This window comes from Rhopilema esculentum, chromosome 12, assembly GCF_057945365.1.
Source record: "Rhopilema esculentum isolate cy_ngs chromosome 12, ASM5794536v1, whole genome shotgun sequence".
In the NCBI taxonomy this organism is placed as follows: Eukaryota; Metazoa; Cnidaria; class Scyphozoa; order Rhizostomeae; family Rhizostomatidae; genus Rhopilema; species Rhopilema esculentum.
In genome coordinates, this window is record NC_142826.1 from 67,481 (window position 1) to 93,552 (window position 26,072).

The 26,072-nt window shown below is 36.3% G+C and overlaps 3 protein-coding genes across 3 annotated transcripts in view; 1 reads left to right on the plus strand and 2 right to left on the minus strand.

Annotated features, from left to right (window-relative positions):
• The window catches only part of LOC148958664 (uncharacterized), a 61,355-nt gene extending 61,160 nt beyond the window's left edge, over nt 1-195 (minus strand). Inside the window, exon 1 of the mRNA XM_089111935.1 lies at nt 58-195. Within this exon, the coding sequence (XP_088968061.1) occupies nt 58-130 (73 nt within the window). The 5' untranslated portion in view covers nt 131-195. The remainder of the gene's footprint in view (nt 1-57) is intronic.
• On the minus strand, nt 58-21,290 carry LOC148958670 (uncharacterized). Its single transcript, XM_089111932.1, has 4 exons — nt 21,134-21,290; nt 8,693-9,317; nt 8,317-8,509; nt 58-6,768 (listed from the first exon to the last, which is right to left on the minus strand). Exons 2-4 carry the CDS (start codon nt 9,236-9,238, stop codon nt 6,554-6,556), a joined length of 954 nt encoding a protein of 317 aa, XP_088968058.1. The 5' UTR covers nt 9,239-9,317; nt 21,134-21,290; the 3' UTR covers nt 58-6,553.
• Nucleotides 13,872-15,617, plus strand: LOC148958671 (uncharacterized). Its single transcript, XM_089111842.1, has one exon. It carries the CDS (start codon nt 13,872-13,874, stop codon nt 15,615-15,617), a length of 1,746 nt encoding a protein of 581 aa, XP_088967968.1.
• Nucleotides 21,291-26,072: the final 4,782 nt, after the last annotated feature.

The following is a 26,072-nucleotide window of genomic DNA, read 5'->3' on the forward strand; positions in this document are numbered from 1 at the left end:
ATGGAAATTTATGTTGGTGTGAGGCATTAATTCTCATTCAGAAAGATTTTAACTTACTTGTGATGTTTTTTGCAAGTTGGGAATTTCCTCGCTGATTCAGGTGAAGACCATCTCTTCCCAAGTGCTCCATCTGGATTGTATTTTGTCACAAGATGTCGCATCCGACTTGATCGAGTATGTTATTCAATATCTTTCCCTTTTTGTCAAGATCTGGTTTGTCCTTTCGCAGTATAATTTGAGAAATTTTGGTATGACACTGTGGTAGATTTGTTCGGGTGTTTTCTTATTCATATCATTAGTCCCAGTTGTAACGTTTTATGGTTCTTCTTACGACGGTGAAGTATCAGTTAATAACCAAGCTCGTTAGTGGAGCGATGGGCTAGGCCAACGGGCCTAGCCCCAAGTAGATAGCACACAAGAGATACTCGTTCTTTGATGTTATGTTTATCGTTAAAACAGTAAGACTAAATTATTCTAAGTAGGATTACATTATATTAAAACACAACAAAGGAACACTGTGAAACATCACACAACACGATGACAGTGACGCACATTTCCCGGAAAGGGAGTTACTAACAGAACAGCGCGACAAACAAACATGTGACATTAACACGCAACATAATCAAAGATCTAGCTAAACATAATAATGATAATTACTGAAGAATACAAGTCCTAAAACGTTACACAGTGGCTAAAATTATCTTCTCAGGAGCTTTTTGAGCAATGGTTTTAGATAATCAAACATGTCATAAGTGGTTGCACCAGGGAAGCTTTTAACTCTCAAATTGAAACGGCGACTAAGGTTTCCATTGTTCTGCAGGTGGTCCTCTGTCGAGCTTAGTTGTCATCCGATTATTTTGAATTTCTTTGCTATTGGCTTGAATTTTCTCACGTTTGGAGCTTGTGTGATAATTTGCTTTTTGTTGGACTTTGTTTGTTTCGTATTTCTGTCACCTTTCATTTACACGTTGTATTCATTGGCTTTCTAGCGTTTCTTGGGCTTCTGATGTTAATGTTCTGAGTTGTTGGATGAGCATTGTTTATGTTGATGGTCATTGTTGCTTTTCTGTCGTGTGACTGTGGTTTAGAACATGGTGCATGTTCTCGTGGGCTCTTTGTATTGATACAGTTTGGTTTGTTGGCATTAGTTGTTTTATAGGTTTTGTTGTCCCTTGTGACATTGTCTTGATGGCTAAGTTGACAATTTCCTCCATTAATGTATCATTTTTTTTCTCAGTAATTCGATGCAACAGAATATCATCGGTCAATTTAGTGACAATATCTAAAAACACCATAAAGTCAGTTTTTTGAAAATCTGATGGTGACTGAGAGGCTTTTCGGGGGCTGCTTTTCATGCAAGCAATTGGGGAGCCATTAGGTGTAATTAAGCTCGTCAAGTTTTGCGAAAAGAATTCGCCAAGGTTGTCCCATTCATTTTCCAAAGCGAAGTAAGACTGCTCACCTTTGCCTGTTAGGTTTACTTGTATTGTACCAGATTCCACCAAACGTGCAATGTGGTCCTTTATGCGTTCCTCGCTTAGGCCAGTAAAAGTAGCAACATGTTTGGCAACGTTTTCAGAGTGTGGGCGTTTTTTATCCTCCTTACGTATCTTAATGATTGATTTAAGGTTGAGTGATTTTATTGTAAAGTCATCCATTTTTTGCTTTAATACCTTGCTCTCGATCCTTTCTCGATCCGATCACAGTAGATGTTGTTAGAAATCGAGAATCACGTGAGAGCAAATGATGGACCTTTCATGACCAAGGCTCTAGGAACTATCATCCTTAACTAAGGCTATTATCCTTAGAACACGTTTAAGAAATAGAAACAATAAAGAAAGGACTCCAGAAAACTGGAATGTTTCTAAGAAACAGCGCAAAAAGTGCGTCAAAACTCTGAGACAGGCAAAATGTAATTATTATTGCAATTTGGATGTGAAATCCATTAAGGATAAGAGAAAGTTTTGGAAGACAGTGAAGCCTTTATTTTCTAAAAAGATCCAAACATCTGATGTCACCCTTGTTAAAAATGGAACCCTTATCAAATGATTTCAAAGTTGTGAAAATAATGAACGATTACTTTGTAAGCATTACGGAGACATTAGGATTGTCAAAAAATACAGGAAATTTATCCCCTATTATCGAGGATACTGACCCTGTTGAGAGGGCTATAACAAAATATCGATCTCATCCGAGTATTCAAAGAATAAAAGATAATCTTAGTGAGGCCAATGAATTCGACTTTCAAACGACATCTTTCATGGAGGTTGAAAAGCAAATTAGGAAATTAAAGCCAAAAAAGGCCACTCTCTATGTAAAAGTTCCAGCAAAGTTATTAAAACAAAACTCAGAAGATATTTTTACAGTGTATCTGACTTCTTTCTTTAATAACATGATTGAATGTTGCGAGTACCCTGAAGAACTTAAAGAAGGGGAGATCACTTCACTTTTCAAAAATCAAGATGCTATGACAAAAAAGAATTATCGCCCCATTACAATCCTTAAGCTGAATTCACACTGGACGCGTCACGGCGCGGCGCGTCATGACGCTGACCAAATATGGTTAAGCTGAATTCACACTAGAAGCTGTGCGTCGCGGCATTCAAGCATTCATATCTAGTGCGTCTATTTGCGTTTCCTTTTAAAAAGTACAATGGCCGTGATATTGGACTTAATTTCAGTTTATGGCTCAAGAATTTGAAAATTGAAGCTAAAGCAGCTCCTTAAAGACGAAATTTTGATTAGCTCTCTGTACATTTATTTCATTTAACACTGCCCTGGCTCGTTCTAAGTTCTATCTTTATCGGGTCAGCGAAAATCTGTTTCAAATAGTCATTGCAAAAAGCTTCGAAGGAAGCATTCTGTGTGCCCATCCTCTGCAGTTCGAGAATATTTGTACGAAATAGTGTTTCTTTAGCGATATTGGCTCAGGCACCAATTTAATAGAACGCCATTTCAGTGTTTTCAAAAAACCGGTCATGCCTCTTGTCCCGCTATTGTTTACAAAGAAAGAAGAACAGCTTGCTTACAAAACTCTTTAATTGTTGTGATGCGGCACATTGCGGAAAAGTTGGATAAATCCAACTTTGCCGCGTCGTGACGCATTGCCCAAAAAACGCGATGCGCACGCAATTCGTCAAAAAACGCGACCCTTATTTGGGCAGCGGCAAAAAAAACGCGTCTAGTGTGAATTGAGCTTTAGCATTTTCAGCAGCTATGCGCACGCAGCGCGTTTTTTCAGCCACGCGTCACCGAGCGTCAAAGTTGAATAAATTTAACTTTAACGCTCGGTGACGCTTCAGAACAATAGAAAACCTAGAGAATAATGACAGCCAGAAACGTAAACATAGAGCTTCTGAAATAGGCAATTATAAAACTGTATTGCTTGTACGGTAAAGTATATTTTGATGAGTCTCTCTGATTACAGCATCGGGGGGCCAAATTCTGAAAGTAACAAAAACAAATCACATTTATTAGTTTATGATAAGTAACAGTATTATTCGTGTTTAGGGTCGCTTTTTATAAAGTTGTCTCGTCCATGTTCAATTCAACAATGATGTTGAGTCATTGTATGTTCCGTTTTGGTAAAAAAATATTTCAATTACTCCCCGTTAAGCTTTCAATACCCTCTAAAGGTTTACTTCCGAGGGATTCAATTCATGGAAATTTTGGGGAGTGTTGATAAAAATAAGAATATTCAATACAAATATCGGTTCTCTAATGAATGCCTGAAGAGAATCGTCTTCCTGTCAAAACATTAGCCAACCTCTCGAACCGAAATGTCGAAGAAGCCGCACGAGACTAATTGAAGTACATAGAATACCTAATTTTTTGGCCAAGATGCTGTTTTTGATATATTGGCTTCAGATTACCGTTTCGTCCGTTTCTGTAGCAAACTTAAATGTCCGGCTTGATTTTGCAATGCAAGGAATACAGTATAACTTGTCGAGAATTTTGCAAGTTTGCAATGAACAGCATTGGAAAATAGAAAACGCGCCGCTCGATGACGCATCGTGTGTGAATAGCATGAAAAAGTACATGACGCGACGCTCGATGACGCTCAGTGACGCGCCGCGCCGCGACGCGTCCAGTGTGAATTCATCTCTACATCCGAATCCAAAATATTCGAGCGAATCATGTTTGACCAAAAAAAAGTTTTTTTCCATTTTCACCTTAATTGTGTGGCTTTCGTGAGGGCTATAGCTCTCAACATGCTGTCCTAAGACTGTTGGAAACGTGTAAACAGTTTCTCGATAATTAAGGATATGCAGGTGCTGTCTTTATGGACCTTTCAAAGGCCTTTAATAGCTTAGATCACGACCTACTCTTAGCAAAACTAGATGCCCATGGATTTAGTCGGAACGCTTTAAATTTTATGCGTATACATCTTTCTAATAGGAAACAACGGGTGAAGGTAAATGGTACATTCAGCACCTGGTGTTACTCAAAATAAGAGTACCACAGAGATCAGTATTGGGGCCCCTAGTGAATGATACTGAAGTATGCAATTACGCAGACGATACAACATTATATGTTGGAGATAAGAACCTTAGGACAGTGCTCTCAAAATTAGAAAAAGACACGCTTTAAAAAACAGAATGGTTCTCTGACAATTTCATGAAACCAAATGAGGAAAACAGTCATTTTTTAATTTTCGGAGCAAAAAATTGTGGAATGACACTAAATATTAATGCCTCGGAAATATCAGAATCTGAATCTGAAAAATTACTTGGTGTAACATTAGATCCCAAGCTAGATTTTGATGCTCATGTTGAATCAACTCTGTGTGAAGGCAAGTCAAAAACTAACATAGGTATGCCTTAGCAAAGGTATCTAATCACATGGGTACGGTAAAACAAAACTGATAATGAGGTTTTTTATTTAGTCTCATTCAAGCTATTGTTCGTTAATTTGGATGTTTCGTGACAGAGCCACAAATAGCCGAATTAATAAAATTCACGACAGAACTTTGCGAATTGCATACAGAGACCTATATATTTATAAACTTCTAGCAAAAGATAACTCAGTATCAGATCACCAAAGAAACTTGCAGTTGCTCATGATAAAGACATATAAAACCAAAACAGTTTCAATCCACCTTTCATGATAGATTTATTTGTCGAAAGAAAGAACATAACATACGATCTTAGAAACAATGATGGTCTTCTGGTAACGCGAGCAAATACAACTGCTCGTGGTATTGAAAACATACGATATGTTGGAAGCAGACTTTGGCAGACGTTACAAAGCAAAACAAGAGAGTCGCTTTCTAGAAATCTTTAAGGGTCGCATCAAAAGAACTCCCGTGTCTGCAGAATCAGATTCAGAATCAGATTCGGATTCGCGAGTAGGTTGAAGATTCGAAAAACTGCCCAGTCGTCTCAAATATAACTGGAAAAATAACCTTATTCCTATTACAGATATCAGCATATTAGTAGCCACTATTCACCACAAAAATCGCTTCAATATCTTTTTCGTATTTCAGGAAAAACGGGGTTAATACCGACTGTTAGCTGCTCTGCGTAAAGGTGAAAACTATAAATGGAAATCAGGAAACAGATTCTAATTCCTATTACAGATATCACCATACTAGTAGCTACTATTCACAACAAAATCTGTTGAATATCTTTTCTCGTTTCCCTGGAAAAACGGGGTTTATACCGCCAGTTAGCTGCTCTATGTAAAGAGGAAAATAATCTTATTTCTATTACAGATATCAGCATACTAGTAGCTACTATTTGCAACAAAAATCAGTTGAATATCTTTTCTCGTTTTTCTGGAAAAACGGGGTTTATACCGACCGTTTGCTGCTCTACGTAAGGAGGAAAAACAGATCAACGCTCGCACCCGTCGAGAAAAGAAACCGAGTTGTAAGTTTACAGTACTACTAGTATGAGCCAAGCCACACAACGTTCGTTGAACAAAGCGAAGCGTCACAAAAATATAAATTCTGTTATCTCCAAAATAACAGACCTGGTTGACCTCAAACTCTACTTTTGAAACAAGAGTGTTGTCAGTTCAGTAGTCGATTTTTTGTTTCTGCGGACCTTTGTAGAAAAAAGGCAGTGTACTGAGGATCAATTATGCATATAACAGCTTTTGGTAAAAAATAACTGACAAACATGAGAAGTCTACAAGGGATTTGGTTGTCTTTAAGATTTTTTGTTAGGATTCAGCAGCAATGTTTGACAATTTCTTTTCAAAATTAGCAATAAAATCAGGTTGGCCTCTTGTGTTGCAAAACACCACAAAAAGTTTAAACATTTTTAACGACTACTATCGCTTGCAAAGTAGTTTTATTGGTTCAAAAAATTAAGATACCTAGAGAATCACCAGAATAAGTTTAACTTCATTGTCAAGAATTTAAAAAAACAGAAAATCCTTAAAAGTCCCAAAAATCCATAAAAAATTTGAGAAAGCTTCAAAAATCCAGCCTGGCATTTGCAAATTTCGTTTTTTCTTCAAGTGAAACACCCCTTACCTTTTTCTAGCACACCTATGACTAATGATTTGAAGAAATTAAATTACATGATGCAAAGAAATGAAAATGAACTCAATTTTTATCAACTGTCCCGATTTCACCTTCTGCTAGGCTTATTCCCCTTTTTCCATATGATGTCACGCTGTAACCGTCTAATTTAATGCTTTTGAATTCTATTTCCAATTTCTCTTCCTTCAACTGGTCTTCAATGTAACAGGACGTGCTTTGAGAAAGTTTGTGTTCTGGTTTGATCACTGGTGCGTGGGTATCCACCACAGTGTATCGATCTGATTGAAAATAGGAAAACACAGGTCAAGGAATGTAAAACTTCAGATGATTTAAGCAAATTTTCATTTAAAAAATACTGAATAAAAATATTGCAATTCAGAAATTTTCAAGTGGCTATGAGGCTTTCAGAGGATGTAGAAAGATATAGTTTTCAGTACGCTTCAATGCTATTTCAAAACAGAGAAGGAACAGACATCATTTAAGCAGCATTTTTTAAAAAACAAACTTTTTCAGGAAATTTGTTTACCAGTACTAGTTTGTCCAATTAGCTTGAATTTATTTAAGAAAATTTACAGACTTCACATGTCCAATGCCAGTTTCCCTGTATTATTTACATGAAAGAAATCTAGAATTCTTGGTTTTCAAATTCTGCAACAACCTTGCTTGCCAATTTTAAATACACAATCATATGACACAAAAAACCCAGGTTGAAACTATTTGTATTCTTCTGTAATTACCACAAAACACACATTTGATAAGTGCTAGTGCTATACCTTATATGCATGCAACTTTTGCTTAAAATTAGTATGTGAAGTCCTTATACCTTCCCAAAATTACTTATTCCCAAACTGTTCTTGTCAACGTCCTTCCCATTCATATTATTCACAAAAAAAACCCTAGTCTCCTCTCCTTGGCATAAACTCTAGGTAATTTTGGTGAATACTGTATATACTCAATTATATACCGCTCTCGATTATAAGCTGCAAAAAATGGTTTCTTAAAAAATATAAGCCGCTCTTGATTATAAGAGGTTCTTGATTGTAAAATACAGCAAAACTTGCCAAAAACAGGCATTGAGTCATGGTAAATAGGCTTTCTCTATAGGGGGTCATTTGGTTTCGGCGTGATCGCTGCTGTTTCATGTGATATTGGCATCCGTTGTTGACAACTTGCTATTGATGGAAACTGTTATGTTAATCAGTACGAGGTGAGTTCATGTGACCAGTTCAAGGTCAACCAATAGCATCGCAGTCATGGAAATCATGACTCAGCGGATTTTGGCACTTAGGGTATACCCAGTCTATTTATCATGACTCAATGCCTTTAAGATTCGGATTACAATAGAATAAAGGTAAATGTCGTTTGCTAATCTACAACAAAAATACATCTGAGTGGCAGTGATCACTTCTCCTGCAAATTCTGAATACTTTTTTAAATTTTACCTAATACTAACGAATAAGGGAAATACTGAAACCATTGCATTCAATATGAGGGCTAAGCCTACAACATTCCGACTTATGTAGACAGCAAAAGTTCGTTTTTTCTCTCGTGGACAAAAACAAAGAACCAATCAAATGTGCTATTCCCTTCTCTTAAATTAAATTAGCTTAAATAAGCATGAGTTATTAATTGGGTGGCTTTTTCATATGTGGGTACATCTGGCCTTTTTGAACAGATTTTTTACGCTACAAGCTTTGTCGAGGAAACACCATTTCTCTCTTCCAGGCACAATAATCTCGGATATTAGGTAAAGCGTACATTACATAGAACCCCCACTTTACTACAATACTGACATTCTGGAATGAACAATTATGACTGGTTGATACCTTTTAAAGCCACCTTCTCCTTAGCATTCTGTTTGGAAAGAAGTTCTGATAGCTTGGCTGTGCCATCTTCAAATCTATGCGCATACTCGTACTTTGTATTGTTACGAACTTCTTCGATGTACACGGGTGGTTCCACGCTTCCAGACAATACATGTGCGCTTTTGCTGACAACAGAAACTTGAATATGTTTGTCCTGTAAGTAAAAAAAGGAACCTCAGAAAAAGTGAATGAAAAACGGAAACCGAAAAAAAAACAAAATATTACGCCATAAATACAAAAGAAAAATGATTCAACATAAAATAGCTAAAAAACCGTATGTATGTATAAACCGTCATAGTATGGTAAAGATATTTATTGAAATTGAATTGTCTCTTACAGGTTTCATGTTTAACTTGAACCAATTCTTGTTTGAGATATCGTGATCTCGCTTGTCAGCTTTGACATGGCTTTCTCTATCTTCGGAACCATACAAAGTCAGCCCATTCTCTTTGCATCTTATACTGTAAACGCCCATTTGCTCCCTATGTCTAATGAACTCAAAAATATACAGCTCCTTCCTGTATGCTATTTTCTCACTTTTCAGGACATTGGCACTTGACTCAATTAATCCTGAAGAGACCTGTTCTGAGACATACAAGAATCCTGTTTCTTCTTCACCATCTCTATCCATTGCTTTGATATAGTATTCATTGTCACCGACTTTCTCCAAGAAGAACTGTTTTCCTTCACCACGATAGTCAGCTTCCATACAGACATAATTGCTCGTACTCTCGTGAAGCTTAGGAGAAGACTGTTTGACAAAAACATACTTGCTTGATTGGGGGTGATAAAACAGGACTGTGAGGCGATGTGCAGCAACCTGGGCTGGATCTAACCCTTTTGCCGCGACCTTTGGATCATCTGTCAAGGCACGTCTCAGCATGCTGCTCTCCACTAGTTGCTTCCTTTTTTGCAATCAGAATAGAAGATAGAAAAAGTATTTACCTGGATGTAGCGAGCACCTGAATCGAGAAAGACAGACAAGCATTATTAATATACGACAGGTATGTGCTTGCCGTTTTAATAATGACTTCAGGACAGATAAAATAGTTTGCATCAACGGGAAAATAAATTCTCATCAACTCTATGTGCCTCTGAAAATCTATGTACAAACTAATGCCAGAACAGAGTACACTTTACCATCGAATAGAAATAAAAAAAGGAGAATTTAAGCTAATAACACTCAAGTAGCAAAGAAAGTTCAGGCAAAACAGGAGAATATGCAATCGACAAAATATGAAGAAGAAATGTAAACTATGTGCATTGGAAACTCTTTAGAGCGACAACTATGAGTGATGAGTTTCAGATCTGAACAAGAACTTCTACAAAAAAACATTGTACGTTCAAGTGGCTATGAGGCTTTCAGAGGATGTAGAAAGATATAGTTTTCAGTACGCTTCAATGCTATTTCAAAACAGAGAAGGAACAGACATCATTTAAGCAGCATTTTTTAAAAAACAAACATTCAATTTCAAAAAATAACTATGGTTTCGAAAATATGACCTCTTTTGTGGATACAGTATAATCCGGTTATAACGTACTTTAAGGGACCAGTGTATTAAGTACGTTATATCCGAAGTACGTTGTAATGAGGGTAAGTAAAAATTGACTAAAACCAAGCACATTTTTTGCCGGGACCAAGCACACCAGTACGTTATATCCGAAAGTTGAATACTGTAGTGACTCTACTTAGGCCTGTTTACATCGATTTTTCCTTCTCATTCATTCCATCACATTCCCATATATTCACATCGCAGCACAGGCATCCTCTACGTCACTCTCATATCACGCATTCGCTAATCCCTATTGTTTACTTAATCTTTGCCACGCTATTCAATTTACTCATCACCTTTACTCGCCTTTCCTATCCTTTGTATTTCTCACACCATTCGTGTTAATTTTAGATATTCATCTCTGTATATAAGTATGTTAATTTGTAAGTAAGTTCAGTTCAGAGTTCAGTTCAGTAAAAAGCATTACATGCAATAGTCACATCGTCTGTTCTCTGGCTCCGTGTTCTCTGCACGTAAAATAACTCACTGGGTTTGGAAATAACACGTTAGTCAAGGATGGATATATTTAGTGCTTACATTGATCGCCGTTCCGATGTACACTAAAATACTATTGAAAATCCATAACGTATGGGAATCCATATTTTGAAAATGAACGGTGAAGCTGTTACATCAACAAAATAATATTTTCTAGCTTTATTGCTGTTAAGTCCCACCCCCCCCCCTGATCATAACAGTAGTGTTTAAAAGAGTGAACAAAAATATCCAGCGTTTTGAGGGGGTGAAGAGAGGGTGAGGTGTGCAATGTTTTGAAAGATAGGTGTTTGTTCTTTTTCTTCTTCTTCTGCAGCTTTTCCCATCTTTATAAAGGGTTACAGTTCCCTGATAGTATCTTCCATTCTCTTTTATCTCCTTGAAGGTCTTTTAGTCTGTCTTTCCATCTAAACTTAAAACGCCCTCTTCTTCTGTGTCTTAGAATTTCCGTTGCCATCACTCTTCTTCCAACATAGTCCTCCTTTCTTCTCATCACATGGCCATACCAACTCGGTCTTCTTTCATGCAACTTCGAGCTTCTACCGGCTACCTTTACCGGCTATCATATCATCCCTGATTTTGTCTCTTCCAAAGACTCCACACATCCAGCGTAGCATCCTCATCTCTGCACGATTCATCTTCTTCTCTTGTGCCTTCTTCATTGCCCAGAGTTTCACTGCTGTATAGCATTGCTGGGCGCACAGTTGTTTTGTACACCTTCCCTTTCAGCCTGACTGAAATCTTGATAATTTCCTTGATAAAGCTAGAATCTTGATAATTTCCTCATCCATTCTCATGTCGTCAAGATCTTTAAAGTCGTTAAACTGAAGATATGCCGTCTTCGTTCGACTAAACTTAAAACATTTCTATTCTACAGCTCTCTTCCATCCTGATAGTCGCCTTCGAAGTTCCGCTTTGGTCTCGCAAACTATCACGAAACCATCAGCAAACAGCATGGTCCACAGAGCTTCACTCCGAACTACATCACAAATGACATCCATTATGAGATAATGGCTGAGAGCAGAGCAGAGCAATGATTCAGTCCGACTCTGATCATAAACTCACCCGAGTTACAAACACATCTGTTAACACATGATGGAATTCCATCGCACCTATCGTACATATCTTGCACCATACGCACATACTTTTCACTTACTCCTTTTTCCTTCATGCATTGCCAAACTTCCGACATCGGGACTCGATCATATGCCTTTTCGAGGGCTATAAACGCTACATGCAATCCTTTTTGCTTTTCGCAATATCTTTCCACAACTTGTTTCAGTGCAAAAATGATATCTTCATCTTTTTACAATACATTCCCATTTTCATCTTTCATATGTCTTACTCTAAGGTCCTTAATAGAAGGGGGGGACGCTTATTAATTTTTTGATTTTTTTCTGACCCCCCCCCCTTGGAGCTCATTTGGACCCCCCCCCCCCCGTTTATTAATTTTTTATATGCAGTCATTCATATCCCCTGTTTCATTTCTCCTTTGATCTTGCAGATGTGAAATTTCTGTAAAGTTTCTCTTGAATGAAGAGGTTGCATTGTACAAAAGTTTTAACATAGAGAAGTAGTATAACATCCGAAAAAATTTACATAGGCCTGACTGATGTACACAATGATAATTAGCCTGCTCATTTGAGTAATACAACAATACATTATTACATGGTGCTAATTGTCATTTTGCTATTGATTGTATTCAGAAGAAAATCTCCTTTGACCACAAAAAAGAATCATCTCGTGATTTTTCATATTTTTCATATTTCCGACCCCCCCCCCACTTCCTAGGACCCCCAAGCTTATTTATATTTTGAAAAATTTCTGACCCCCCCCCCCCAACTATCAAGACCCCTTATTTTATTAAGGACCTTAGAGTATGTGTGTTTGATCCTTTGTTTTTCTGTTCTTGATTTTGCAATTCTATAAATCTTCTTCTGCCTTTCTGCTGCCTCTAGCTCTACATACATCTCTTCTCTCGCTTCTGCTCTAGCAATGGCCACCGCATTCTTTGCGGCTTTGTTTGCTGCTTTGAGTCTTTGATTTCTTTATTTATAATACCCCTTCTTAGCCTGTTTCTTCTCCTTAGAAATTCCTCCCACTTCTTTTTTCAACCATCATGTCTCTGTGTCATCCGGAGGGCCTTTGACCGATGTCTTTCTGAATGATTCTTCTCTTATTCTTAAGATCACTTATGAGTTGTACAGCCACCATTCTTCTACCTCATCTTTGAAGTTGATATCACTTAATACACTTTGACAGAAGCTATCTCTCAGTTCTGCATTTTTCATTTTCCACCATAAAATCTTCAGTATTGATCTTTTCTTTCCTTTTCTTGCTTTCTTGATTTTTACCTCACCAACAATTGGATGGTGCTGTTTTGAAACTCCTTCTCCTTTGATGGCTGGGAAGTTTTTAACTTCATTCATTTCATCTCTTCTGTACAAAATGTAATCCAGCTGGGTTTCATGGCATCCGCTTGCATATGTTATGTAATCTCTCTTACAATAAAACGAATTCAATATTGCCATATAATACGCATTTGCAAAGTCAAGCAGTTTTTCCCCTTCGTTATTAACCGTTCCTGTGCCAAAGCCACCATGAATCCTTTCAATTGCCGTGTTATTAAATTATACATATATCCATTAAAATCACCTGTCACAGCTAATAACACCATACTAAGAGTGAATCTTTCTTGTGGGGTAATTGCTACCTATCAACAAGAAAACAGGCAGTGATGAATTAGCTCAAGAGGGTCATCAAAGAATGGCTTGGTGGCCTAAAGTTGATGTGCATCATGCGAAATTTGTCAGAAACTTTAGAATTAGAACTAGAATTATTACAAAATTTAAATTTCTAAAAAAAGAAGCTAAAAAGCTTTTTCTGTTGATTGTTCTTGGAAAAGATAGCATACTTTGAATTTTGATCTGCATGGGTCTAATGATGATCTGCGCCTACATTCTTCTGAAAATGCTCAACTTCAGAGCAATAATGCAATTATAGATCCCAAGATAAGAAACCAACTAAAAAACTTTTCGCACTTAAACGCCAAAATTTGGATGGCAGATTAAGAAACTTAGTGCTGATCCAAGCTACATATAAAAAAATTGTATCTGCTTCTAGAGAGTTTACATACTTAGATGTTGTTGTAGTTTTAGAAAAGACGCTTTATTTAAAGGTGTTGATCAAAATGCGTGAGTGAACACCATTTGTATAACGTAACATGCTTTTTCAAAAGCATTGTTCTTTGACTTGTTTTTGTACGGTTTGGATGTTGAAAGTTTAATATTGGAAAACAGTTTTATTTTCTGTTCTTATAAATCTGTTGAGGCGAAAAACACAACAGATTTTTGGCGACGAGAATTGTGGAAAACGATTTACTAATCAGTCCTAGGATTTGGCAACGATTATCGCATAGTACGACTCCTTTTACAAGGTTGTTTTGCAGTGAGGGTTCAACGAGCGTTTGAGATGGCGGCGCAAGATTTAGTTCTGCTCCTTCAACAGCAAATTGAACAACAAAGAATAATGATGGAGAGACAGGATCAACGTCACCAGGAACAACTTCAGGCTATTTTAGCTATGGCCAGGAAATCTGAGGAAAAGGAACCGATTAAAACGTTTACAGGTGGTATACAAAGTTTTTCTGCTTTCGATTCAGCGACCGAATTGTGGACGGATTACTGGGCGCGTTTTAATACTTTCACCGAGGCAAACTCGATACCAGAGGAGAAGAAGGCTTATGTTTTCCTAACGAATCAGACTCCAGTTACATACAAATTGCTCTCGAATCTTGCCAGTCAACAAACGCCACCAAAAGATGTTAACGAGCTTAGTGTGGAGAATATAGCAGAGTTTATGATGGATCAATTTCATCCGAAGCGTTTCATTGTTCGCGAGCGATTCAAATTTTGGAGTAAAATGGATAGAAAGCCAGGAGAGACAGTAAATGAATTAGTCGCTAGGATTCGCCAAGATGCTGTTACCTGTGATTTTACATCAATCACGGATTCTTTGGACGAGGCAATGAGAACCAGGTTTATTTGCTCTATCAACAATGAAGCGGTTTTAAAGGCCCTTTTAAAAGTTAAAGATGACGATCTTACTTTTGCTAGAGCTATAGAAATGGCAATTGAAATTGAAGACGCAGCTAAAGTTGCCAAGGAAACGGTTCACGGGCAAATTTCAAGACAAGAAGTCAACAAGATTCAACCGAAAAAGAGAGGGAAGTATTCCTCGTCTGAACCTAAATCTTCTTTTATTGAATGTATTAGGTGTGGCAGGGTTGGTCATAACCCAAAAGATTGTAGATTTAAGAACACTACATGTCATTATTGTAATAAGATTGGGCATATAGAGGCTGCCTGTTTGAAGAAAAAGAAAGAAAGTGCCAAGCTTACGGGAGAAAGAAATAAATTAAAAAATATTTTTTCGATCTCGCAAACAAACACGGTCAACAAAGTTAAAGTTCCTGAGCTTCAGTTACCAATCAAGCTAGAAGGCCAGCATATGGTTCATTTTGAAGTTGATACCGGTGCTGGAGATAATTTTCTTGGCAAAACTGCATGGAAGGAGCTAGGTGAACCCATCCTTGAAGCACCAAGTCAGCAGTTTGAGTCAGCAAGTCAACACAAGCTACCAGTTCTTGGTACTGTTATGTTACAAGCGGAAACCGAAAATTACAATCAACAGTCACTGGGATTTAATGTAACCGAATTACCTGACCTTAACCTGCTTGGACGGAGTGCCATTGCGCAGCTTGGAATATCAGTTGACACACTCATCGAACAGAACAGTGGTGCGCATGCACAGTGTCATGCTGTATTTGAAGATTTAAAGCCTGACCGGAAATTACAAGCTGAATGTCGCAAGCTATGTGAAGAATTTCCAGATCTATTCAAGCCGGAGCTTGGGAGACTGAAAGATTTTGAACTGGAAGTGAAATTCAAACCTGATGCGAAACTAAATTTTTGCAAAGAAAGAGCAGTTCCTTTTGCGCTTCAGGAAGATTTAGCTCAAGCATACGAGGCGGGAATCAGGCGTGGTGTTTGGCAAAGAATCACAACACAACAGATGTCTTGCATGATTTCTTTTAAAAATGGCCCGAAGACAGAATGTAATATTAGATTTCTTAAAGAACTGGTCTGCAACATGGTTGTTCCATTAAAGATGTCATTAGAGAATGACCTATTATACCTTATGTTTGCCTGTCCATAACATGACCTTCGATCCAAAAGAGAAAATATTGAATTCTTCATGAAAATGTATAGAATAGGGCAAAAGCCTACACCAGTTTACAGTTCTTAATCTAATGGTGGCCCTGGCTTTTGTGGGGAAAATATAGCAGGCGTGCTAACCACTCACTGCTCGCCTGAAAACATCCCGGCGTGTGGTGGAGTGTGACATTTTTTTGAAAAAAATTTATGGTTGTCAAAGTAGATCTACGCAGAAATTGCCAACACGAAAATGCTGACACTATTAATTTTGATGAAAATTTTTTTCGCTGAATCAAATCCTTTGACAACTTATAAATTTTTATCGATGATAATCAAAGATTCCACGACAATCAAAGATTCCACGACATATTTGCTTAATTGCAGCTATGAAGAGGCTAACTGATATTCCATACTTGCCGCATCGATAAAAATTTATTTGTCAAAGGACACTAATGTAGTTTTCTGCTTATTGTGTGTAAAGTCTTCAAGGAAATATTCCTTAAAGATTGACAGCGAGAAGTACGTTAGTTTTGGAAAGTCGTATCTTACCTGGGTTTAGATAGTTCCAAAAATCTACCGGCTCTTCGTGCAGTTATTGGCTGCGAAACAACACCGGTAATGTTTGTTGTAAGGAAAGCTAACATTTTAAAAAGCTTTAGGAGTGTTCTGGAAAGGATAATTTGCTCGAGGGAGTTACGATGAGACAGGAAATCTGCAAAGACATTCTCGCGAAAGCAAACAAATTTGTGCAAGAACAATCATACAAAGGGAAATGTGACGAAACACTTGTGCAGATAAGAGTAAGAATTCGCAAGGCAATGAAAAACAGGTAACCAGAAGCTCTACAACCAGATCCATACTGGTCGACACAACCATTTACTTCTGGTTACGTTACCAAAAGTAAGAGAAATTGCCTTTAAGCTTTGGTTAGACATACGATGGAGAGAATAATCTGGCCTACAGGTGGTATTAGTGTGGTTTAAGAGAACAAAATTTCTTTATATATTCTAATTTTGAACATACATTTGATAAATAAATAAGAAATGGCACTAAGAGGATATACAAAGAAAAACGTTTCTTAACAGCTTGATGAGAAAAATGTTCGATCGTCAACGTTAAAAAAGCTGTAAATATCTGCAGAAAATACTGGAGTCAGCCAACATATTTTTCCCACAAATTATTTTCATTTTTTACAAGGCCCCGCACACCCTCCGCTAAAAAACTGCAAGATCTGCAGCGCTCTAGTGATGAAATCGAAGGAAATTCCGTAACCAATGAGGACCAGTGCGTGGGAAATAACGGTGATCAGCTGGAAGCAGACGATGATGAGTGGAACTACAATTTCTTTAGGACTTCCAGCAAAGGAGACAGTGATGAAGGATGAATGGATTCCATATCATTTTCTATACAACCAAATTTTAATTTTGAATGACTTCTTTAACTAGCTAAAGAATTTAAGGCATACTTTCACGTGTTATTCAATTACTTTTAAAGGAAGATGACGTCATAAAATAGTGATGAATGTGTGCTATTCGAATATGGAACATATTTGACAATGATAGATGCGAGAAAACAATTAAAAAGGTTCAAAGTGAATTTTCTCAAAGTTGATGACGTCATCAAAAATTTGACTTCCGCTCAAGATATATTTCATTTAATTTCAGATTTGAAATTTGCTTAGTTAATTTAGCGCAAAAATACAAGAAAAGTTGCGGTCAAGTCGTTGGCTGATTTTTAAAGATTTTTTATCATTTTTTTATGACGTCATCAAAAACAGCAACTTCCGGTGATGATTTTTTTTAGCCCATCTTGGATTTGGAATCTCCATGGTCGATTTAGTAAGAATGTGAAACAAAATTTGAGGTTAGGCAGTTCGCTAGTTTTTCCTACAAAATTCCCTGTCTATTAAGCATTTCAATTACTGTATTTTGATAGCATTTTCAAATTCCCAAGCCATTTTCTGTCATCAATGTTCACATACTCTTGAGGGTCTCCCAGGGGCTTTCTGAAAAAGGGGAAAATGACAACAAATGGTACAGGAACAACATAAATTTTTCACTGGGAATTTGGGGACATTACTACTGGTTTAAAGGAAAATTAAAGTGAACATTTTTTTATTTGTCAACAGTAGCATAGGAACATTGATTTTTTTCCAAACCCTCCCCCCTGGGAGATCCTCACTTTCTAGGCAGTCAAAGGCAGGGACACCAGAGAGGGAGGTCAACTGCCCCTGTTACCTTTTGATATGAGGGTCAAGGAAGGCCTAAGTGCCCTTTTCATCTAAGTGCCCTTTTCATAAAAGTGCACTTGAAACCAGCCTTTTGTAAAACTTTTTACCAATTAATGTTTTAATTTGTCTTTACAATTCTCTATTCTCACCTTTTCTTCAGTATGGTATATAGTTTGGGGACTAACCTATGAAACGTATATTAATCCAGTATTCTTGTTGCAAAAAATGGTTGTTTATTATGGTCTTTATGGTTCATTATGGTCTCAGATCTGTGCCTTTCTTTGGAGCAAAGTGTTGGAATAACATTCCCATGGTTTTATAAAAATTTCACCATCTGCTGGTAGCTTTCATCAAAATCTAAAATCCTTCTTCTTTGAAAATAATTACCAAGCTTAAGTCATCAATCACCCTTAAGTCTTTTCTATTATGAAACAGAATAAACAGCTTGAACCAACTTATCAAATCCTTCAATAATTCTTAGCACAGGGGGTGCTCTCTCCTTGATTACCTTAGCTATTGAGAGAGCTCATCCTTAGGAAATTCCCCTACATACAATTCCCGTAATTTGTATTCTTTAGTTAATTAATGGTTATTGTAAAAGTGGTTATTTATGTTGGTTTAATTTTCTAATATTGTTGTATTTAGTGTAATTGTTTAGTTAAAATGTTACCGCTTTATGCCTTCTTGAATTGGTTGCATATAATTGGGCAATGTATTATTGTGGAATTTCATTCTAAACATGAAGAATTCTTTTAATTAAAGATTCTTTGGTTCTTGAAGATCCTTTTAAATCATGGTTCGTAATGTTGTTCATACGAGGCCAAACATTTTCAACGATGTACAAATCTGGACTTGAACGACGCCACAGAAAAACTTTAATTCTTCTTGTTCGGAAATAAATCGTTGTAAAAATGATTTCCTTTTAAGCAGGTGAATCCTTATTTTATATTTGTGTAAGACACTCATTATTTTTTGTTTGGAAGAATTTTGAGCTGCAAAACGTTGCTCAGCATCGAGTTCCATGTCTTTTACTGTCCCTTGATGTAAACATGGTGAAAGAAAACAGACAAAATCGCTACCCCTCTAACGTCAATTTTTTTTTGTTCACCCACTTTTTTTTGGTTTATTACTATTGAAGCACTCACGAGAAACTTTTTTTGATTTATTGAAGCTGTTGTGTGGCTGCATCTAACATGGTCAACAATTTTTCAAAAACTAAAGACCACTTCCCTGTAATAATTTTATAGGACTCGCATCTCATTTGACAAATTTTCTCTCTTCGGCGTGGTCTATAAAAATGTTTTTGCAGATAAATTAACATTTCTAACTAGGTATTCTATGGCATCAGCAAAATTTGCAAACTTTTCCTGCCAAAATTTGCTATAAAATATGCCTATTTTACCCAATTCATGTATTCAAATGTTACGTATTGTAAAAATATTGACAAAAAGTGCCCCCATTTTGAACAAGGTGGTGCAATACTTTTGTGAGGGCAGTGTAGTGGAATTTCAAAATTATATAAACTGAACTGAACTGAACTCTGACTGTAGTGCCTAATTCATAACAACATTTTTCAAAACTTGTAAATAGAATTTCTTATGCCAAATGTTAGCCAGTTTTCAAAATACCTACAGATGTTTGAAGTAAAATTGCAGCAACCAAAGAATTAATAGAAGCTGGGAATTTAATACCAAATGCCCTTTTACTGAAGCCTCTTGCCCCTGGTAAAAGGAATGTTTTTTCAAATAAATTGATTTTTGGCAAAAAAATTATCGAAAACTTCCATGTTTTCCAGTTGAACAAAATAAGCTGCATGTTGTACATCAAAAAAGAGATTTACATGAATTTGAATTCAATGTCAGCCATTCAGAGAGCTTTGTTTAAAATTCAATAATTTTCAGTTAAATATTCAAGTTTCCTCAGCATTCTTTTCCTGGACTGCCCATATCAAAATTGGTAATCTTGCCATCAAACAGACTTGTTAGGTCAAATTTCTTGGTGTTCTCCTAGATGAAAACTGATCATGGAAGTATCACACATCAGAATTGTCTAAGAAACTGGCTAGAACTTGTGGAGTGTTTCTTAAAATAAGACACTTCTTACCTGTTAATGTTTTGATCTGTCTTTACAACTCATTATTTTTATCCAGTATGGAATTTTAGTCTGAGGTCTCACCTGTGACATTTATATCAACTCAGTTTTTGTGTTACAAAAAAAGGTTATAAGAGCAATTCAATTTAAGAATCCTACTGCTCCTTCTACATCTCCCTTTTCAGACTTAAAAATCTCAAAACTGTGTGATATTTTTCAGTTGAAAATTCTTAGCTTTGTATATGACTGCATTAATAAGATCTCTCCTTCTTGTATTCATTTCTTCTTTCAATTAGTGGAATTTGTGCATCAATATGATATATGGCAAGTCACTAAAAATGATATTTTCCTGACAAAGAAAATACTTTGCAATATGGCCTTAGATCAGTGCGTTACTGTGCAGCTAAATTCTGGAATGAAATTCCTATGGATATAAAAAATTCACCCTCTCATGTTATATTCCATCGAAAGCTCAAGTCCTTCCTCTTCGATTCCAATTATTAGCACTGATCGGAATTAAGTTTGTCAGTCATTATATAAAGATAGAAGTTAAATGTTAATGAGACACCTTTAAAAAGGGGATGCTCTCTCCTCGATAAGTATAGCTATTGAGAGAGTTCCATCCTGTAAGAAATTCCCTCCATTCAATTTCTCAATTTAGCCAAGCGTCAAGCTAATGTAGAAGCAAAACATTGCGATTTATACTGCTAAAATTACCGTAGTTGAATTAAAAAAGCATCTTTGAGGTAGTTTGAAGCATGCCGAATCTGATTCTGAGGTTTGTTTTGAGATATCAGTCCAATTTTTGGAGTTATTAACGATTTCCCTATATGACCCCGATTTCCCTATTTGACCCCGTTCCCTATTTGACCCCGTTCCCTATTTGACCCCGAGCGCTACCAACATGATTGCATTGTGTTATTAATAATTTCTGTATTATTACCTTATATTTTTGTACTTTAATCGTTTGTGCGTATTTTGTAGTTATTTTATGGTAAATTGTATGTAGAGTGGATTTTTAAAATATATACTGAACTGAACTGGACTTTGTTTGAGTGCTACGAAGGTGGATTTGTATATATATTTTGCCTGGTATATGCGACTGAACAAAGCCGCCATAAGTCTGATCATAATCACGACTGTCCCACTGTAGTTTTTGTTACCAAATGAAATTCAAAATTCTACAAACAACTTACTTTGCCAACTATTTGCCTGAGACCTTTGGATATTTCTCAACGACCCATCCCAAAACAGCAAGCAAAAATGGTGCAATGCCTGTCTTTCTATGGCTTTTCAAACACTGAAGATGAATGAAAGGGGATGACATCTTGTAAGGACGCGACCGGACACATTGTGAGGTGCGGTCGGTACGGTGGCTCGGAGCGCAAGCAAATACCCCATTCCCGTCATAAAGCGGAAATTTTTTAACAGCAATTTTTAGTGATTTAAGAAGGTGAATGTAGTCAAAGACGACATGTATTCACATTTTTCATTGTTTTATCGCATTTGAGTGTAGGACTTGGCTATTTTTCAAAACCAGAAAAATATTAGGAGTCAAAAATGTCTTCCATGTTGAGATATCAAGTTAAATCACTTCATTTCTGTTTAAAACTTGCAAAATTACAAGATTTGTATCTAAAAATATAAATGTCTCCAAAGTTATCTCCAAAGAAATCTCCAAAGAAAAACTTTTTGGGCCTACGGCAATCATTTTGGTAGCGCTCGCCGCTCAGGGTCAAATAGGGAAATCGGGGTCTTATGTCATACTTCTGAGGTCGTTATTCGTAGACCCGCGGAAGAGTTGCTCTTTCTGAGAATCCTCCCGTCAAATAGCGGAATCATTTCATTTCATTTATTTCATTTATTTCATTTATTTCATTTATTTCATTTATTTCATTTATTTCATTTATTTCATTTATTTCATTTATTTCATTTATTTCATTTATTTCATTTATTTCATTTATTTCATTTGTTTCATTTCTTTCATTTATTTCATTTATTTCATTTATTTCATTTATTTCATTTATTTCATTTCATTTCATTTATTTCATTTCATTTATTTCATTTCATTTCATTTATTTCATTTCATTTCATTTCATTTCATTTATTTCATTTGATTTATTTCATTTCATTTATTTCATTTCATTTCATTTCATTTCATTTATTTCGTTTATTTCATTTATTTCATTTATTTCATTTCATTTATTTCATTTATTTCATTTCATTTCATTTATTTCATTTCATTTATTTCATTTCATTTCATTTCATTTATTTCATTTCATTTCATTTATTTCGTTTCATTTATTTCATTTCATTTATTTCATTTCAAATATTTAAGGAAGGTAGCCCTTCAGCCCAGTGGCTATCAAAAAGTGACTTAAAAGTTGTTAGGCCTTGGTTGTTAGTTATGACTCGTCTAGCAGGAGTAAAACGGCAATAAGATCAGCCAGATCACAAAGGTTGAAAAAATATAATAATTATAATAAAAATAATAATAATAATAATAATAATAACAATGAAAACATTTTTATTTTATATTCTTCTACTTACAACAGTAACCTCACTTTACACGTAGTTACTATCGGCTAGCCTGGTAACAAGTTTACTAATTTTATAAAAGTTATAACATTCAAATAAAATCATATGAGTGCAAAGAATCGTTAGAAGGAGAGCAGTTCAAGTCTTATTGCGCATACAGAATATATAATAGGATGTGCGTATAATTATTGCTGACAGTTTTTTAATTATAAAATTACGGCGTTGGTAGTCAAGTTTTAGTTCGTCACACATATCGATGAATGAGTCACAGGAGTTACCAAAGATACCGAGACAGCTGATGGAAAGATTAACAAAGTTTAATTTTTTGAACTTAGGGCGTAGTTCCTTTAGAAGGGAACGGTACTTCTCAGCTTTACGCGAAGCGTTATTATTCAGGTTAGTCTCGAACCCAACCCTAAATTCGATGACATACAGACACTACGATGACATACAAGCAGTGTTGTGAATTTGAATCTGGGTTGTTTTTAATATTTAAACCTGTGTTTCGTCACCCTGGTTCGTGGAATCCAAGCAGATAACACATAACAAATTACAACCCAATTCCAAACTTGACTCCAATAATTTTCTCAACTCAAAAAGGCTATTTACAAAAGAATAATATATACAACGCAAACGTAACTCTATAATAACTTTCGTAGATTAAACTTAGTTCATAATTTGAACTCCATAACTCTCAACGTAACATAACTCTTTTTCGCAACATAACTCCACCACTCTGTTCAACAACTACCAAACAAAACTCTATAGAAATGAAATAACGTCACGTGACGTACGCTAATTACAACAAGCAGTTTTGTTAAGCATGTCAGGACGGAACGAATCGCCAGTTATGATACATGGTGATAAATAAGCGGGAATGTCAGCATATATGAATACATATATGCATTTATCGTAAAATTGAAGATGTTTTTTGGAAGTTTACTTTGAGCTGCAGACCAGAGTGAGGCTAACTTTGTATAGGAATGCTCAAGCAGGTAGCACTTGTCTACGCGGATGATCATATTTGCCCATTGGCACCATCTTGTAAAACAGTTTAGCAATAATTGATTTTCGCGTTCATCACTTGTGACAACTGCAGCATCATCAGCGAATTGAAACCAGTGAACCGGGTTAAACAAGCGATCATTGCCGTCATGAGGAGAAAATCCAAGTTGTTTATATTTGTCTTGTTTTACCAGCTGAATAAAGGTGTTGAAACATAAATTGAAAATGAGAGGGCTGAGGCAGTCCCCTTGCAGTACTCCTCTTTTTACTGGAATGGCCGGAGACCTGAATTTATCGGTTATAATTGAAGTGTGGAAATCAGTATAAAGATTAGACACGAGATCTTGAAAGTGAGCAGGGATGTGATGATAGTCCATAGCTTTAATGATTAAGTTATGATGGACCTCTCCAAATGCGTTCTTTAAATCCAAAAGAGTGACAACCACAGAGCGTTGCTTTATGCGTGCTTTATTGATGATATGGGCCATCAGTGAAGTATGTTCCAGCACTCCAGAAATGTTAGGAGTGAACTCTTTCTGGATCTCGTGTTCAATGAAATCATTTTGTTTGAGATAGGAAAACAGAGCATCACGCAGGCAAAAGGTAAATATTTTTAGAGGTACAGACTCGAGGGTAATATGTCGAAAGTTTGCCGGATCATCAATGCTGCCTTTTTTATAGACTAAAACTGTACAAGCTTTTTCCATTCGCTAGGAACGTGGCCCGTGGTCCACACAACACGTATTATTTCAGACAGAAATGACCGGAGGTAAGGGCATTTCTTGAAACAAATAATAGAAATCTTGTCCAAAGGGCATGGAGATCCTGCTGACTTCATTTTGCGAATAACTTTTGTCACTTTTTCATAAGACGGGGGTTCTGTATCAAATGGAACTGAAGGTTGAGAAAGAGAAGGAATACATGGAGGTATGACAAATTGCCGGTCTGGGAAGACTGCTGAAAACATTTTAACGAAAACGGTTAACGGTTAACAGAGAATGATGGTTAACAGAGAATGATGGCAGAACGGCAGATTGTTTTTCGATAACATTTTTTACGAAACTCCAGAGGTTCTTCGAGATGAGCTTATCGTAATCTTGGGATGTTGTTGCAGAGCTTCTGTGATTGGTTGGCGCCAATATTTGAATTTTCAAAATCCAACGGTTGATCCTCTAGGCCTTCAATTACTCTGCATCATCTTTGGTGCATTTTCAGTCTTTTAGCACCCGAACATTCTTTCCCACAGACACATATAACTATACCCGACGTCTGGAGGGCATTTTTGTCAGACTCTGATGTGATATTAATCGTGTTGTTTGGTCCAGCACTCTCAGGCATTCTTTTTCTGCAGCGCCATATGTGGCGGCCTAGCACCTGAAAATCCTTTCCGCAGTACGAACAAACCACTGAAATTATTAGAAGCCATAGTAAGGGAGGTCGCAGCATAACGATTCTGGCTCGGTTGAATACAATATACTAATTCGTATCTTTAAATAAGCGTTGTAGACATCCAGGCTGTTTGAAAAATCGAAGAAACGAGATCGTGTACAATGTGCGTGTGAACGCCACTGCTCAACGAATAATCAATAATAATAATAATATTAATAGTAATAATGAATCATGACCAGTATCTCCACAGGGTGGCTCTGGTCGTTAAATGCTACACGATGTAAAAGTTGCTATATGAAAAGTAAAGATTAAAATAGTTTGAATTCCATAAAATGTAAATTGGAATTAAAAGTTAGGTTCTTCTCTTTATGAATCAAACTAAAAGCCTCTTTTTTGCTTCAGTAAGAAAATATTCTTTAGATTTTGATGAGAATTCGGTTTTCGTTTTTGAATTTCTTATCGCATTTGGCATCTTGTTCAAAATTTCAGCTGCACTGTTCCTCAAAATTTTAGAATTTGTTGTAGTTGCAACTTGTGGTACAGAGTTTGATCTCAGATGTTTACTGTTTTCTTTTAATGTTATTATTGCATACGAAAGCATGCCTCCTAATCGTGACAAAGTTTGAGATTTTAGTGCAACGTCCGTAAAATTTCCATTGTCTTTATCGCATTTTGATTTATAATTTTTTCTTATGTCATCGATTTCCGCATTGCACGGCGTTCTATTGCATCTCGCTATTAGGCTGGTTGTTTCGTGCGTTTTTTGGTGTAAGGATTGACAGACGGATAAGAAAAGGCAGTCTTTTAATAGGGTTGGAAGTAAAATCGATGCCTCCACTATTTTTACGGATATAAGTGGTGATGGATCAATTTTACTTCATCGGTTTGTTTACAATTAGGCCTATCCATACCATTTTAGGTTCTTCAATATTGTCGCTTTCTGTAAAATTTATAAATTTTTCCTTAAATCTTATTCCTTTGGTACTTGCTAGATTCCTTCTAGTTTCATGACCGATGACTTGCAAGGTGATCACTTGATACACCTCGTCAAAAATATCTGCTTCAAATATTTGACTGTTTGTTTGCGAAGGTCCACCAAGAAAAGATTAAAAAACAAGTCATAAATAAGAACAAACCAAATATTCACCATCAGATCAATAAACTCATTTTGTTTAAAAATGATTAGAGACTGCAAAAAAGACT

Coding starts and splice junctions, on each gene's coding strand:
- LOC148958670 (XM_089111932.1), bottom strand. CDS start 9,238: ATGCTGAGACGTGCCTTGACAGATGATCCAAAGGTCGCGGCAAAAGGG. Junction 8,510..8,692: donor TCAAGTTAAACATGAAACCT/GTAAGAGACAAT, acceptor TTTTACTTACAG/GACAAACATATTCAAGTTTC. Junction 6,769..8,316: donor GGAGAAGGTGGCTTTAAAAG/GTATCAACCAGT, acceptor ATTTTCAATCAG/ATCGATACACTGTGGTGGAT.
- LOC148958671 (XM_089111842.1), top strand. CDS start 13,872: ATGGCGGCGCAAGATTTAGTTCTGCTCCTTCAACAGCAAATTGAACAA.